The sequence below is a fragment of the Crocodylus porosus genome, unplaced genomic scaffold (genome assembly GCF_001723895.1).
Source record: "Crocodylus porosus isolate Cpor-Errol unplaced genomic scaffold, CroPor_comp1, whole genome shotgun sequence".
NCBI lineage: Eukaryota > Metazoa > Chordata > Crocodylia > Crocodylidae > Crocodylus > Crocodylus porosus.
In genome coordinates, this window is record NW_017728947.1 from 28,128,386 (window position 1) to 28,145,062 (window position 16,677).

Consider the following 16,677-nt stretch of genomic DNA (forward strand, 5'->3'; position numbering starts at 1 on the left):
CAAAGTCAATCCCGCAGTCAGGATGAAGACAAAAGTTCCTGGGATTAGAGTCCTCTGGATGGTTCCCAGGGTGGTGCCGGCACTTCCACAGAAGTCTGACTCTGCTTTCTGCTCAGATACAAAGAGGGATAAACAAATGATGAGACTGCACGTGTTGTATCTAAATGAAGTCTCCTGTCAGCCAGCAAGTTCACAGTGAGATACAGGAACATACTGAGATTTTCTCTTATCCTTCTTACCAGTTTGAAAAATGATGTTAGCAGGGACAGTTCTCAGGGGCAGAACCGGCCCATTAATACATCTTGGACATATAATCAACAAGTTATTATAGGTCTGCTCCAAACTCCACTGAAACAGAGCAGAAGTCCTGACAGCCTTAGATCAGGTCTCCCCTTATAGTAACTCTGATTCTTTCATCTGCACTTGTATAACTCCTCATTTCCAAATCTATATAAGGTAGATGAGAATTTAGCAATGCAAAGTTGGAAAGGTAGATCTAGGCACATATTGTAAAGTATTTGCTAATATTAATATATATGAATTTGCACTGTGTTCATGTTCTCTTTCTATGCATTCACATGTAAAATAGTGGAAGATTAGTTGGGAGGGAACAGCTTTTAAACTAATGTCAGAGAATATCTGTGTGCACAAATGTCTAATATATAGATGCCTTTGTGCTAAATCTGGATCCTGTAAATTAGATTAATCTAACACACATTCAACCTGTCAAATGACAGAAATACATTGTGTAACCTACACAGAGAAACAAAGCTAATAAACACAGCTTGAATTTCATATAGTGAATATTCACTGTTAACTAACTGCTTGGAAAGGTCACTGATAAGTCATTCACAAGAATTATTTGGTTTACAGTTGCAAATAGCAAGTAAATTTAAGGAATTTATAAGCAGACAATTCATACTTGGAGAAAGAGGGAAAATGCATTAAAATAAAGCAGGTATCTGGGTCTATTACTCAAATGCACTGCAGAAATTGAGACAAAAATTTGCTTCACCAGCAAGTATCATTTTAATGGTCTTTTGTTTCCTTTGCTGTGGTTATCATCTTAGATCCCCAATGATTCTCTCCTTTCTTCCCAAACTTGTATTTCCATCTTCTCTCTCATCTCTGGAACAATTGGAACTGGGATCCCGGGAACAGATGTTTTATCAGTCTCTGCAATGAAGTACCTACTACGGCTGCAGGACCTGTCACTTTCTTCTGCTCAAGCTTTTCTACTTTGCATAATATTCATACAACATTGGGTTAAAGAGAGAGATTCAGGGCAAGCATGGCTTTGTGGCTGAACCATTAGGACACCTTATGGGAGGAGGAAGTGCTGGATCCCAGACTCTGCACCACTGCACATTCATATCACATATTCAGTATAGCAGAAAGCCAGGGCTGCCCCTCACGATAAGTGATCCAAACATTAGAGAAGAATCATGGTCACATATGTGTACTTTCTCTGTTGGAATATCAAAAATTGAGGTTTCTGCAGACTTAAGGTATCTCCATGGTTAAATAATAACTGAGCAACTGAGTAGTTGTTTTGAAGACAACAATTTTGGTATTAGGCACATAACTTCTCTCATGGAGCTGTCTCCTAAGGACTGCAATTAAGAGATCCAAAAGGAGTTAAAACACTATGCTTCTGAAAGAAAATTTTGCTTTGATAACAGCGAACCTCTTACATTTCTTACACTAAAAGCTACAACCTGTGGACTAATTAACTAATAAGTCCCAGAATTGTTCATTATTATGTGGACTGAACTAGCTATTATTAAAAACTGAATTAAGAAACCCGCACACAGCTACCTTAATATGACACAGTATTCCCTCTCCTCTGAAAAAGACATTTTGCAAGCACTTACCTGGCCAAGTATGCTCCTCATTTTTGCTGCATGCACTGGGCTGTTGCTCCTCTGATTTACCTATTTACCAAGGTACATGGTAAGCTCTCTGACATGACAGATGTGTGAATGATATTTCAATGACTCAGTGGTATTGTGGCTGGACAGGAGGGGGGGAAGGAGTGCCAGGCATGGGGAGCTGTCTGATTACACCAGGCAAAAAGTGAAGTAGTGATTTCTTCCTGTGCTGAAAAGTCAGTCAGGATGAATTGTCTTCACAGTTGTGAATTTTCCCTTTGCAGTTTGTATCTTCCAGTTGCCTGGTAAAAAAAAATAGAGACAACCTTCTACCTCTCCAGAACTCACCCTGAATGTAGTTTATTGTATGAACTAGTGGTAGCATGGCTCCCCCATCTTATTTTATTGGGCAAGTGAATGGCCAGACTGGGACTTTACATTTAAGTCTTCTAATTGTATTCAGGCATGTGGGGCCCTGCAGCAGGCAGTTACCCTAGTTTGCTTCAAGCCTGTCCACAGCATCACTGCCGCACTCATTTCTTCGTCATGAGAGAGGGGCTTCACACCACGAGTCTTTTCTTAACAGCCTTCCTCCAACTGGAATCTGATTCATTAACAGACTGTTCAAAACAGCTTTTCGTTTCTGAGGTTATTGGATGACGATGATTAGCAGGTGACCCTGGCATGCTGTCTCTGTCTCTCAAGCCACTCTGGTGGCCCCACTAGCTATAGCCCCAGCATATTACTGATGCCAGACAGGGAGCACTTTCACACAGTGAAATTGCTGAATGTTGCTTGCTTGAACACCTAGACTCAGTTGGGCATTCAGTTGTTGTGACAACCTTTAGTTTAGACATGAATCATATCAGTGTCTGGATTGTCACAATAAGTTATGTTTTATTCATGCATAAAGACACAAGAACAAAAATGCAGTTAAAAAGCAACGGTTTTCCTTTTGCTATTCCATAGAACACACACTGCAAGTCAGATTGTCCTCTCATACATCAAAAGGCAGGGAGAAAGGGTCTAAAAATCTCAGGGAGAAGTCATTTACACAGGTTACTTTAAATTGACCCATTAAGGAAAGGGTGCTAGATATTTGTCCCTTAGGTTAAAAAAAAAGCAAAACAAGCAAAAAAAAAAAAGCTGCTCAAATATGGAACATCCCAAGGATTCATCCCAGGGAACAAAGGCAGGGGTCTGTCTCTGATCTCAGTCAATACATTCCCTCAGCTTCAATGGAGTTATGCTCTCAAGGAATGCCTCTTACATTGGTTGCTATCCCCTTTCTTAATAGCCTCAGCACCTAGACAGTTTCTGATATTTCATGGATCTGAGTCCCCCTGAATATTGACAGTCCACTGTAGTGTCACTAAGAAGATGGGGGGCAGTGTCATGGAGGAACCTAGTTTATGCTTCTGATAGAAAAGTGGAAACCTATTCATGAAAAACATTTCATGCCTCTACAGGTTTGTTGTGGATCTGGCTGATAGGATTTACCATGTTAGAGTACCGAATCCAGCATACTGTTTCCTGAATTATTCCAGAGAAAGCTAAAAAAGTTCTTGTAATACACACTGTCAATTGTACAGTGTTGAGCTGACCTCCAATGCCAGTCTCTTGTATTTAACAGCATGCAGCTTAACAATATTTACCTTCCCATGCAAAAAATATCATACCTGTCACTGGTCATATACTTATCTGGCTCTATTTAACCTCTAGCTGCAATCTTTGATTTTGACCTTCCAAACCAGTGAATGCTGCAGCCTCGTTGAAGAAATATTTCCTTGCATTTGGGTAGAGCTGTTATTATTTTGTATTTACTGCTGATTCTTCCTCACTGTTAGTTTCATTGAATATCCCCCCTTGATGGCTTTAGAGGGAGAGACAGCAAGGTTACCAGCTAACCATTTGTTATTAAATGAGGGGGAAACAGCTTTGTTTACTATACAATTCATACATTGAATTTATCACAAATCTCTCAAATCCCTAAACCTACATTTGAATGCCCAAGTCAGGTCCATTAAAATCTGGATTGGTTCCAACGTTTTTGAACTTCCATAGTAATGTTATGCCCTGGTCTGTACCTGCCTGTCACTATAACATGTAGTGAGGGATAAATCCTAGTCCTATCTGAAGTCAGTGACAACATTTACATTGATATCAGTATGTCAGGATTTCACCCAAAGAGTTAGCAGTATAGATGGTAATACCTGAGAACTGCTCACTGTCTGACTACAACATTACACTGTTTACTGAGACTCTGCTAATGGGATAATGTCAACTGAAATGTTTATTCAAGGAAAACTGATAGCAAAACATTAAACTATGAACATGTGGCAACACAATGTAGATTTATATCTAGCTTTCCTGGAAGCGCATTCATTTTAATACATTCCTAGTTAGGTATTTTTATTCCTCTGCTATAAACTATTCTTGAAACCAGTAAAAACAGAGCCATCTAGCATTCAGGCCATGCTTCCTAAATATTAAGTTGCATAGAGAAATAGTTATGACAAATCAATGGATGGAGCTAAATGGAACAGGAAAAAACCAGATCTTGAACTTCTCTACTAAGTGGTTTTGTTGCTGAGCATAGGATAGTTTCATCTGTTGAATGTGGCATTGAAGGCACGTATTTGAGCTATGCTGAGTTGTGGGAAGAAAAACATGAATCATTTATAACAGACCCAACTGCTTTATATACTTGGTCTCAGTAGAAATTATGTTGCCTACTTCCTATTAGATTTAAGTGCCATCTTCCTCTGACAAAACACCTTTATCTTTACTGCAAAGGCGATGCCACTGGGGAGTTGAGAAGCTTGCTCTTTTTATGGTAAGTAGACTGTGTTTAAAGGAGAGAAGTGTGACTCCTTTCTTGTCTGGAAAGATACTGGAAGATATGGGTAACTGGGGATATGAGTTGAATTTAATTCGTATTTTAGACTGGAAAGTGATGGAAATTTAATTTATATCTCTATACACATACACACACATATACATATATATACACACATATGTGTGTGTGTGTGTATGTATGTGCGTGTGTGTGTGTGTGTGTGTGTGTGTGTGTGTGTGTGTGTGTGTGTGTATAAAAAGAGAGAGAGAAAAAAACACATTCCTGGATTCCTGTTACTCAGTCTGATAGGTCACACTGGCCTGTAGAAAGATGTTTCAGGACAGGTAGGATTTGGTGGAAGACTGCTCTAGTTACAATATTCTAAGACAAGAATACATCATCTGCTACTTGCAGGTTACTTAAGTTTTCACCTGTATAAGATAGACCAGGACTTGAGCCACTGATTTTAGCAGGAAAGGCCAATTTGCGTTGACTTTCTAGAGACACACAAGTGTTTGTGGGCAATGTTTGATATGTGTTCATCAGTACGATACAACTCTATATCAATTTAGGTGGAGCTGTTTTTTCTATCACTTCCAGTTTCAGTGAGTTGCATTGGATAGACACCAAATTACTACAACTGTAAATCGGAACAGAATCAGATCTGTAGACTTCATTTTGTTTTCAATGCTGCTTGCAGCAGGTTCGATTTGCAGTTCTCATTAACAATGACATGGATGTTCTCCATTTATAATTAACTAGCCATTAGAGTAATTACCCACTATTGATTTCACAGTTTTTAAACTGTGCCCATCTAACTTAGGGATCTACGACTGGGCAGGATGTCAGTTAGACCAGTTTAAATCTGAAATGAGTTTATACTCTTCCCTGAGATGAATCTGGATTTGAATCTGTTTACCAGACTTCAGAGTTTGGTCTCATGGATTCAGGAAGCATTCCACAAAGAGCTGTTATACATAGGAACATAGGAATGATCAGATCAGTCCACCGGCCTTTCTAATCTGTTCTTCCTGTTGCCAACTATGGTTCAATTTGAAGCACAAAATGTGTTAAAAATCCATCAGAATTTAATATTAAACTGTTCCTGGTCATATTTATATTCAGTAGCTGTTCATCATCTAAGAAGGGAGCTATACATGCTGGCATTTTTTTCCTGGTACAGATTGCTCAGTTGGTGCTGAGTGTTGTAAAGCAACAGATGTGAATGTTTAGAATACGAAAGGGCAAATCAAGGTAAATTAGTAATCTCCAGGAAAAAGAAGTATTGTTTCTTAGTTAATTACAGCAACACTGCTTTGGTTTCATGACAGGTTGCCATCAGCCCTTGCTCCCTCCCGTTACTTGGACCCCAACTGTCCTTTTGTTTGAAGGTAGACTAATTGTAAAAGGGAGGAATGTCTTTGCTCTACCACACCTTAGCTGCCCTAACCACACTTTCCAGCTTCCTTAGGGGATACTTTCCTCTAAATTTATTTCCAGTTCTGGTTTATCTGAGAACTGGACATCTCAGGCTCCAACACCCATACTGGAGATCTGCTAAGTTGATAGGCTAAAATTCACCATTTCATTTCATCTTAGCTTCATAGTTGGTAGGATCGGAAGGGACCTAAGCAGATCAAGTCCGACCCCCTGCCATGGCCAGGAAAGAATGCTGGGGTCAAACGACCCTGGCTAGGTGGCTGTCTAGCCTCCTTTTGAAGACCCACAGGGTAGGGACAAGCACCACTTCCCTTGGAAGTTGGTTCCAGATCCTAGCCACCCTGACTGTGAAGTAGCGCCTCCTGGTGTGTAGCCTGAACCTACTCTCCAACAACTTACGGCTGTTGTTCCTTGTTACCCCCAGTAGTGCTCAGGGGAACAGGGACTCTCCCATTGCCTGTTGGCCCCGCTTGGCAAGTTTATAGGTGGCCACCAGATCCCCTCAGCCTTCTCTTGTGGAGACTGAACAGGTTCAGGTCCTGTAGCCTCTCCTCATAAGGCCTGCCCTGCTGTCCCCTGATCATACGAGTGGCCCTCCTCTGGACCCTCTCCATGTTGTCCCCATCCCTCTTGAAGTGCGGCGCCCAGAACTGGACACAGTACTCCAACTGTGACCTGACCAGTGCTGCATAGAGGGGGAGGATCACCTCCTTGGATCTTGCCCAGTATGGATACGATACCTTACAAAAAAAAAAAGGAACCTTTCTTTTCCAATATCAAAATAGGTGATTAACATAAAATCCAGGTGCTAAAAAAATCCAGTCCTATCCAAGTCTTTGGGTAGGAGCTGCTGATCTGGGAGAGATCAGTTCTCTCACTCTGCCCCTGCTTCCTTATCAAATGTAGGTGGGGGACACTTAAAGGAACCATAATTACCCCTTTCCCTCCATTTGACCAGAACTTTGTGATTGTAGGGGCTACGATTTGAGCTGTGGCTTGGGTTGATCTTTCCGTTTTTCAGGAAATCAGTTCCAGGAAGTCCTTTTTCTATTTCTCCACTTGTTTACTGGACATGACTTTCATAAACATTTTAGACAAAATAATTTGGTTGTAGCCCTCAACCATTTCAAGACGGATTCAAATCTACTCTGAATCTTGGACCATGCTTTCTTTTACACTCCCCTGTAGCACTTGCTTTCTAACAAGTTGCACTTCTATACAATTAAAGTGCAATGTGTTTTATGGATCTCACATGCTTGTTGGAAAAAATTTAAAATCAGAACATTTCATCCACCACTATAGTCAGCTAAATGCCAAGTGTCCTACTGTGTTTCACTCTGGATAATTCCTTTCCAATTTTTTGCCTAGGGAAAATTAAGTAAAATTAGGGATGGAACTTTTTGTCATCGGTGAGTTAGTTCATAAAACAAACTGCCAGGGAAGGCATGGATTCTTTATATCTTGAATTCTACATTTCCAGACTAGATGCCTTTCTGGAAGATATTTTAGTTAAATGTGTTTGGACTAAAAAAGAGTAAGTGGAGGGAATGCTCAGGCCTGTGATCTTCAGGTCAGACAAGGTCTAGTTGTCCATTTAAGCAGATTGGTGGGACTGCTGCTGTGCAGGGAGTTTTGTTGCTAATTTCGATGCAACCACGATTTAATCCTACATCTGCTGGCCTTCAAGGCCAAGGTTTTTTTCTTGAGTGTTTGAATGAGCTTGATTTTTCTATTTTGTTGGAACTTTTGAAATAGGTGAATATCCTTTAATGAAGCATAGCTATTTCTTTCCTATGTACATTTATTAACTTTAAATTTTTCTCCCATTTTTTCTCTATCTGTTTCTCTCTCCCCTTCCTACCACTGTTCTTACTTTTCTTTACAATACCCACCTAACCCTTTAAAGAGAAAGTTGGACAGAGGCCATCGCATGGCAAATTGCCTTCTCTGTTTTATCTTTCTCTAAGATTCATAGCATTCATTCTTCTTCCATCAGTTTTATATTTGCTTTCAGTGATTGTTACTGTATCTGTATTAATTATTTTCCTAACATTTAAAAGAAAATAACCTTCAAAGCCTGGATGGAGTGAATCCTACATGACTCATTTTCGAATACAAATTATTTGTCTTCAGAGAGACTCTGATAACGTGTTATGTCCTGTCACTATGGATATATTAATAGTCACAGCATCTGCTGAATATTGAATATAATGATAAATGCTGAAAGAGAAACCAGATGCACCAGGGCTTTACTCCCATCTGTAATGGATGCCCAACATCCCATGGCAAGGTTAAGCAGGGGATTATGTTATTTTTATGTATTATAAATCAATGCGTAAACTTAATTAAAAATTCTTCATCAGAGAATCTTTTTTTTACCTCTCTTACCCTTTCCCCAATATTCATGATATAAGCTATTTATTTAACTGAATAAACTTCCCATATCTTTGCTCCACAGGTTTACTGTCCATTTTCCTTTTGGAGAGATCGCTTTAATTTATGTAATTTAATTTATGTAATAGGGTTTAACAAAAGTAACTCTTTTTATTGGTTAGTTTAGGCTATATCTACTGAAGCAGGGCATTTTGTCCCCCAAAGACTAACATCTCTCCCATCTATAAAGTTGGTAGAATAAGAGATAATGGGTGCATCTACACTTGCAATTAAAGTGAAGCAATAAACTCTGGTACTTATTATGCTGGAATTTATTGCTCCATTTGAATGTGCGCCTGGGATTGCAGAATGGTGACCTGGGTCTGAGCAGCACTGGCTGGCTGACAGGGGGCCCCAGGGGTCAGCCTGCTAGCCTGGGGCTGCTTATGCCTGGCTCAACATGTGCAGAGCAGCTGGCTGGGGCACTAGGGTGCTTCAGTGCAGAGCTAACCAGCAAGCAGCCTACACACTGTACCACGCTGAAGTACTCTACACTGAAGTACTCCAGCCACCTGGGGCAGTGACTGCATGTGCATTGCTTTGCATTAAAAAAGTCTGCAGCAGGGTAGTACTTGTATTTACAGGTAGTATCCTCCAGTGGAGAGTATTAGTTTACTGAGGCCTAATAAGGCCACACGTGTAGATGTTGAGACATTACTAAGGAGCTAATTAGGGAGCTCTAAAGTAATCACCTCATGTAGGTGTGTCCACTGTCAACTAGATGTGCTTGTCAAGTATACACATTCAAAAATAGCAGGGGTATCATAACCTATCAGGCCCCACAGGCTAGATGAGTGGTCCAGGGCTGGTCTGTAGGCTGAATTAGGCCCCACAGACTGGCCCCATGTGCCAGATCCAGCATGTGGGACCTGGCCAGTACAGGCGCTGCAGGCAGCATAGACCCTGAACTGGCCCCATGCACTGCCCCAAGAGCTGGTGCATGCTGTACACACTGCTGATCTGAGACCCAGCTGCAGCACTGCAGACTATATCTCTGACACCTCTGAAATGTAGCAAAGGTGCATTTGTCCAGCAGGAGTAATGCGGGGGTTGTACAGTTGTAACCAATAACATAATTGGGTCCAGTATTTTAATTAAAGTACTCCTAAAATGGTAAATTCCAAATGTTTCTATTTGTGATATCTGTATGTGAGAGATTCTGGGACCAGAAAACAAGCGAGGAAATTACCTCAAGTTACTGGATTCAGGAGAAGAGGTTTTCTTTTAGAAACAAAAGGAAAATATGGCTGGATTTAGATGACAGGCTGTGTACAGTTTCATTTGTTTGTGCCGTAAATGAAATTATGTGAACATAGAATATGTCATGAACTGCTTCACCCAGCTGCAGTTCTGGGAAGGAGAAGACATGAAGAACACTTAGGGATAACCCTACTCCGGGTATAATATACAGTTTTTAGGTCACAGTAAATTGCAAACCCACATGCATCTGAAGGGAAAAAACTGCTCTTGCAACTGGCTTAATAAGAACCATTATTATGATACAAAAAATGCTCCATCATGGGATTTTGCATTAGATTTTTCAAGTGAGTTAGGGGCCACCTCACCCTTTTGTAGAGGAAATCATGTAGTAAAAAGAGTGAAGTCAATACTATTTAAAAATATCAATTGTTAGCATGTATTCTGTTATCTAAATATAGTGTACTATAAATTGAATTGAGGCAATCCCTAATTAATGATCAATTCTTCTGTAACAAAAATACACTATATGCTTTTCCATGAGGGACTACAAACAAGTGTGAACTCCTTGAACTACAGATACTCTTGATTTTATGAAAGGGAATATGATTTCACAAGCAAGTGAACAGCAGAATTAAAAAATAAACACTGCTTTATTAGCCAACACATTTTAAACCTTGTTAAATGTGCATATAGTGTAGCTGAATGCAATGTTTAAAAAATTATCCCAGGATTAGTATATCTTATACATCAGCATCATACTTTAACAGACAAAAATGCCAGTCTGTTTACATGACGATACAGGGGGATCAAAACAAGCAAGACATACAGTACACTAAACAAAAATATCCTTTTTTCCCCTACTCCTTCTGTGTCATTTTCTCCAGCTGGCTGAAACTGACAGCTTTATTGAACATTTACATAAAAAAGTAAAAGCACAGTAATAAAATCTTCAAGAAAATCATTTATAATGTTTTGTTGTAGCATACTTATATTCTCAATAAATATATCTATTGTAAAAATACTATATTTAAATTGGAAAAAAAGTCCCTGATCATTACTGCTTACATTTTAAAAGCCAATCATCATCATCTTGCATTATTTTATTGATGCACTCTACTATTGTCTAAAGTTACAATAGATGCATCAGCAAACAAGTTTCACTTTGGTTAAAGGACACTTTAAAAAAATTCAAACTTCTATACATTTATAGTATATTTTGTATGTTCAGTATTTAATTTTTGACCAAAACTAAATATTCAGATAACTTAATACTTGAAAAATCTTGTTTTGGTTTTTATTTTGCCATATTTTTCAGGAAATGTATAAATAATATGAGCCTGTACAACTGTTCTGATACTAATAAAGATCTGTTTGTGAAAATAGTGCTTAGCCACTACAAAAATGGAAAGGCAAATAGTTACATTAGGAGATGGACCTTTTCTGTGACTTTAAGTGGTAATAGTGTGACAATTTGGCATTGTTTTGGAAAACAGTTGTTTAGTGATGCTAAAAAAATACAAGTATGCACATATTTAAATATGTTGAGCACCCAGTTTCCTTTTTTAATGTGTGCTAAATGGCATGTATATAAATATACATGCTATAATATCTAGTCACACATTGAGGGAGCTTAGACAAATGGACAGAAGTTAAGAATTGGGGCCAGCTGCTAAAACAAATTTATTTTTCCACTAACTTTAAGTTATTTCTCTCTTTACCCTTCTGCATATTAAAATAGCATTATCCATTGTCAGTGTAACTATATCATTCATATCTTCTTCAAGTGTGAAAAACTAAGACATTGTACTGTCAGACCTGGAAAAAAATGATATTCTTTTTAATCTTCAAGTACACAACATCTGAGGCTACAGTCTCAAATTTGGCTTTTCACATTAAGGGCAGCTTTTGTGCATCCTGTACCATGATAACATTTCTCTGTTTCTTTTGCCTTACTACTTCATTCTTTGCCACAGCTAATATTTAGTAACAGAATTCTGAAAAGAATTTAAATATGAAAACAAATATGAAAACTGTGCATTTTATTTATAGTATATTTGTGAAAAACAGCAGAGTGTTTGTATCATTTGTGTTTTGGTATTGTGTGAATTTACAGTGATTGTAATATATCTGGTTTATTGCACTGTATACTATGTAAGCAGCAGAGTAAACTTAGGCATGAACACCTATAATGAGTCAGGCCTATATTTTAAAGTGTCGTGAATGTTACAGAGAGATTTCAGCTAATGACAAATATGGATGTCAATGTTATATAACTAAGGCTGTGTACAGAAGTTCATTCTACGAGAAGAAATTTCCTCTTGTAGAAAAATAGCTCAGAAGCCAAAGAGGTACAGACATAGCTGAAGAGCTTCACAGGCAAGCTGTCCAGCCAGGGGGCACTTAGAGGGAAGGGGAAGGGGCAGGCTGTCAAGTGCCAGTTGGAAGCTGCTGAAAAGGAGTAGCTTCCACAAACAGTTGAGCAGTTTCCCACCCTGGGAAAATGCCCATGCATCCCACCACTCTCCTGTGGTGGGACCTCTTCTGGCTCTCCCCTAAGAAGAACAGCCCCTGTAATTTGTGCTGCTTCAGGCTGACCTGGAGGAGTGCAGGGAGGCAGGGGGGTGTTACTCAGTTAACCATGGGAAGGCACCAGGAGCCTTGGTGCAGTGGCACGGCAGCCTGCCTGGGTCAGCTGAGCAGTAGGGACGGCAACTGAAAAGTTGTTGTGGCCAGGAGCCAGATGTGTGGACGCCTTACCCAGTCCAAACACCCAGCCCCTCTAGCTTTTAAATTGCTACTCCCACTGCTCACCTGAGCAGTAAGGGGAGGCAAGGGGAAGCTGTCATGGCTGAGAGCCAGCCTTGCCATCTTGGCTGCCGGCACTCTGGCTTTTCAATTGCTGTGCCTACAGAGAGGGGCACGGGGAAGCGGGCAAGAGGTAGCGCTCCCTGCACTTGGCTCCTGGTACCTGGCAGCAAGCAGAGAGAGTGATGTGGCAAAGCCCCTGCCTGCTTCTCACACGAGGAACTCAGGTGTAACAAGAAGGCGGGGAGCAGCTGGTGGCTGCTCTTCCTTCTCTTCCCAGTCTATAGGACAGGAGGAAGCAGCTATCTCCCATGCAGAACCAGCCTTAAGGGTGGGTAACTGCCCAGGGCACTGTGGGCAGGGAGGCACCACACACACACACACACACACACACACACACACACACACACACACACACACACACACACACACACACACACACACACACACACACACCCCCCCCCCAGCACCCATACTCCAAGTCAGTGGCACTGCTGCAGGCAGAGGCAGGTGGGCGGGCAGAGTTTGGCTCCCACAGCCACCTGTATCGCCCAGCCTAACCCCCACCTCCAGCTACCGCTCAGTGGGAGCCAGACTGGACAGTGAAAGGATGGCTCCACCTCCCCACTGGCCTCTGCCCTGCACCCTTGCCCACTTGCTGCAGTGTGTTGTGGGGGGGACACCATTCAAGTTCACCTTTAAGGCTATCTCTGGTCCCATACCTTTTCCAGACTAGTGACCCCAGTCTTGGGAAGGCACCGGAGCCTTTCCTCTAGCTCTATTCCTTCTGGTCCCCTAAAGGAGTTAAGCTGTGGGAAAAGTGTGCAGACATTCAGTCTCCTGGTATGGTCATATTTGCTCTGGGAGAAGAGGTTTAAACATCTACACATGTCTGTTTTCTATTAGGAGAATGGCAATTCTCCTAGTAGAAAATGAACGTCTGTACACAGCCTAAGAAGGCAGGGCCCTGAAGTACAAGCCTGGGAAGGAAGCCAAGTATTGTATTCAGTCAACTATAGTATAGCTGCCACTCTCCTCCTAAAGCAAGCATTGCTTGCTTACTGAGAGAGATGTACATTGGCTTAACCTTCCTGGCTTGTAGCAGAATCAAATGATGCTCATCGGAGGTAGACACTTTATCACTAGAAATTTCTGTTGGTAAATGAGAAGCCAGGTATTTCTTATTTTCACAAATTTTCTTTTCTAAAATGAAAAATGGAAAGCAAAACCTGTGGATTTAGTGAACAATGAGTTCTTTGGCTGATATGCAGACATGGCCCAAGAATGTCTGAGGGCCCCGAAGTCCAGATCCTGATTCCAAGCCTAGGACAGAAGCTGAGTGATAATTCAGTTAATTGTAGTGTAGCTGTTCTTTTCTTTTTTTTTTTTCTTTCTTGTTTTGATACTTGCATGGAAGTATAGCTTTCAAAGTGCAAATATATTAAAATCTCAAATATTTATCTAGCATGGTTCCATGTGAGAGAATTCAGCAAGTCCATTTCTCCTTCACCTTGCAGTTACTCTGCATTCCTTCCTGCTTGTTTGCATAGTGCTGACAATCTGAAGCTCACAGAGATAGCCACTGATCAGCCACCCTGTCCATTTTTGCATGTAGGTTCATTACTCGATGCCTGCAAGTTCACTTTAAAAATAGGTTCTACCACCTAGTCACATGGCTATCATTTTCACATCTTGTGTCAAATGCACATAAGCAAGGCACTAAGCACTGAAGGGTTGATATGTGTATAAAATTGCAGTAAAAACATAAAAATACCTGTAATTGCTCTAAACAATATATACCATGGGCAGTGCTCATAACCAGCTTGCAGGTAACTTGCACAAGTAACTGACAAAGTGTATATTATATGGAATTGCCCCATGACAGAACAGAAAGGATTTCTGCTTAGCATAATAAAAACAAACTAATAACAATAAAAACAACAACAAAGTCCAAGGTTTCTAGTAAAATGACAAGAGACATAAATGTACATTACTTGGCATTCTTTAAATATTAAGAATACTTACCCTACCTCTGTACAATCACATTCACATACAAACACAAAGGCATACGTGAATTGATCAGTATGACAGCCCTGCTTCTCAGTTTTGGGTCCTATTCAAAAGTCATAGTTTGATGGTTGCTTCCAATACAGAAACCCTAACTAGGAAGTTTCAAACCATTTTAGCCCTTTGCTGTCACTTTCTCAGATATGTGCAGAGTCAGAAGCTAATTGAAGGGCCAGCCCTGCAGTAAGTATGTACTTTTTTTCCTAATGATATAATGCAAAGTTGAGATTTAACAGCTTGGGGGGGGGTTAATTAAAACAACTCATTAGAATATAAAGGAAGCTTACTCCACAAATTTGCACTGTAAGCTTTGTGAGGAACTCTTCAGTTGCAGAGAACTATTTATGACAATAAATTAAAGTGCTTTATTTTTCATCATTAGCTGGTGTTATTTGAGTTCTGGGTCTTAAAATAATCCCAAGCAGAATTAGGTTAAATACGTTTGTAAAAATATGTTCCCCTCAAAATGCATAAAAGTTGCAAACTTGTGAACAAATACTCTGTCAGGTATTGTTCACATAGCAGATCCAAAAAACACTCATTCTACCACATACCGCATATGTTAACTAATTAACTTGCAATGTTATGGTACAATTTGCAGTATTTTTCACAGAAGAAACTCCCTCTCACTATAATGCCTTCCATTTACTTGGGATCCAGCTGGAGCCTCTCCCAATATAAGGAAGGCAAGGCAGCCATGACCCTCTGGCATCTAAGACCTGTAGAGGGTGGCAACATCCCCTGGACTGGAGGTCTATGTTATAGGATGTTCCTGATATGTGATTTAACCAATATTCAGGACTACAAGTAGATAGAAAGCAGTGGCCTCTAACAATCATGACACGGGCATCAAGAAATAGCACTTACCAAGCCTATGATGCTCAGTAAGCTATGCCTTTGAAATCTTTGGACTGAAAGCAAAGGGTTAAAACGAGCGTATGGCTTTCAACATGCTGCATACTGAGCAGATCATAGATAAATAAGGCCCAGCATTTCAAGGGTTAAAATCCAACAGGCAGCTCCTCCAGGTAGCTACATTGCTTGAGATAACTCCATTTTCCCTTCCGTGGCAATGAATTCCTTTTCCATGCCTTGATACGTCTGGCCTTGGCACAGCTTCTCCTTCAGCTTATTGAGTTCATACTCATGTAGGATTTTTTGTGTTATGAACTTTTCACGTTTTATTCGGGCCGTCACATCTGCTGGGACATCGGGAATCATCCAGGCAACAAAGAATTTGACGATAAACACAACATGCTGTAAAAAAGGAGGCAAGGGAAAGGGAGAAGGAAGGATGTATAAACAAATTCCATACACAGGGAGGAATTAAGGATAAAAGGACATATTTTTAATCTGGCTGTCCTGGCACAGGAAACAATAGCAAACTTAGCAATGATGGCTCTGTTCTTTGAGTAGTTTACAAGTATAAACATGTCAAAACATCCTTCCAGTTATACATCAGCAGCAAACTCAAAATGCACTGATAAAGTTACAAGCTTAGGAGGAAGAATGTCACCTTCTGAATCACCAGGACTTTTTTCTGTCTCTGGGTAGTTCCTTGGAGTTTTCCCACCCTTTGCTGATGCCACTCAGCCTTTGAAAACTGGCATTAGGACAACAGCATCACAACAGGAATGAAAGAACAAGGATAAAACCCATTATAATTCCTCATATCCATCAATATCCAGCAAAAGCCTAATTGATATTGAGTATTTTTATCTACTTTGCATCACGTTAAAACATATTTAGAGTCTAACGTTACAGTCCTCTCACATGCAGTTCTCTAAAGAAATCAATGGGAATGAACCAACTGAATCACCAGGTCCTAAATTTAACTTTTTATCTATTTGCATAAAAGAGTTTTTAACTCTTTGGACCAAACCCTAAAGTCTCTCAACTTCTAAGGGTGTTTTCTCTGATTAAGGACTTTTTGGGCTTTATTTTGTACATAGTTTCATAGTTTCTAGGGTCGGAAGGGACCTAAACAGATCATCTAGTCCAACCCCCTGCCATGGCAGGAAA

At 40.3% G+C, this 16,677-nt stretch overlaps 1 protein-coding gene across 3 annotated transcripts in view; it reads right to left on the minus strand.

Annotated features, from left to right (window-relative positions):
- Positions 1–14,903: 14,903 nt before the first annotated feature.
- ANO5 (anoctamin 5) overlaps positions 14,904–16,677 on the minus strand; it is a 94,801-nt gene continuing 93,027 nt past the window's right edge. For all 3 annotated transcript variants that reach the window (XM_019551894.1, XM_019551895.1, XM_019551893.1), the window contains one exon: positions 14,904–15,912. In XM_019551894.1, the coding sequence (XP_019407439.1) occupies positions 15,688–15,912 (225 nt within the window). In that variant the 3' untranslated portion in view covers positions 14,904–15,687. The remainder of the gene's footprint in view (positions 15,913–16,677) is intronic.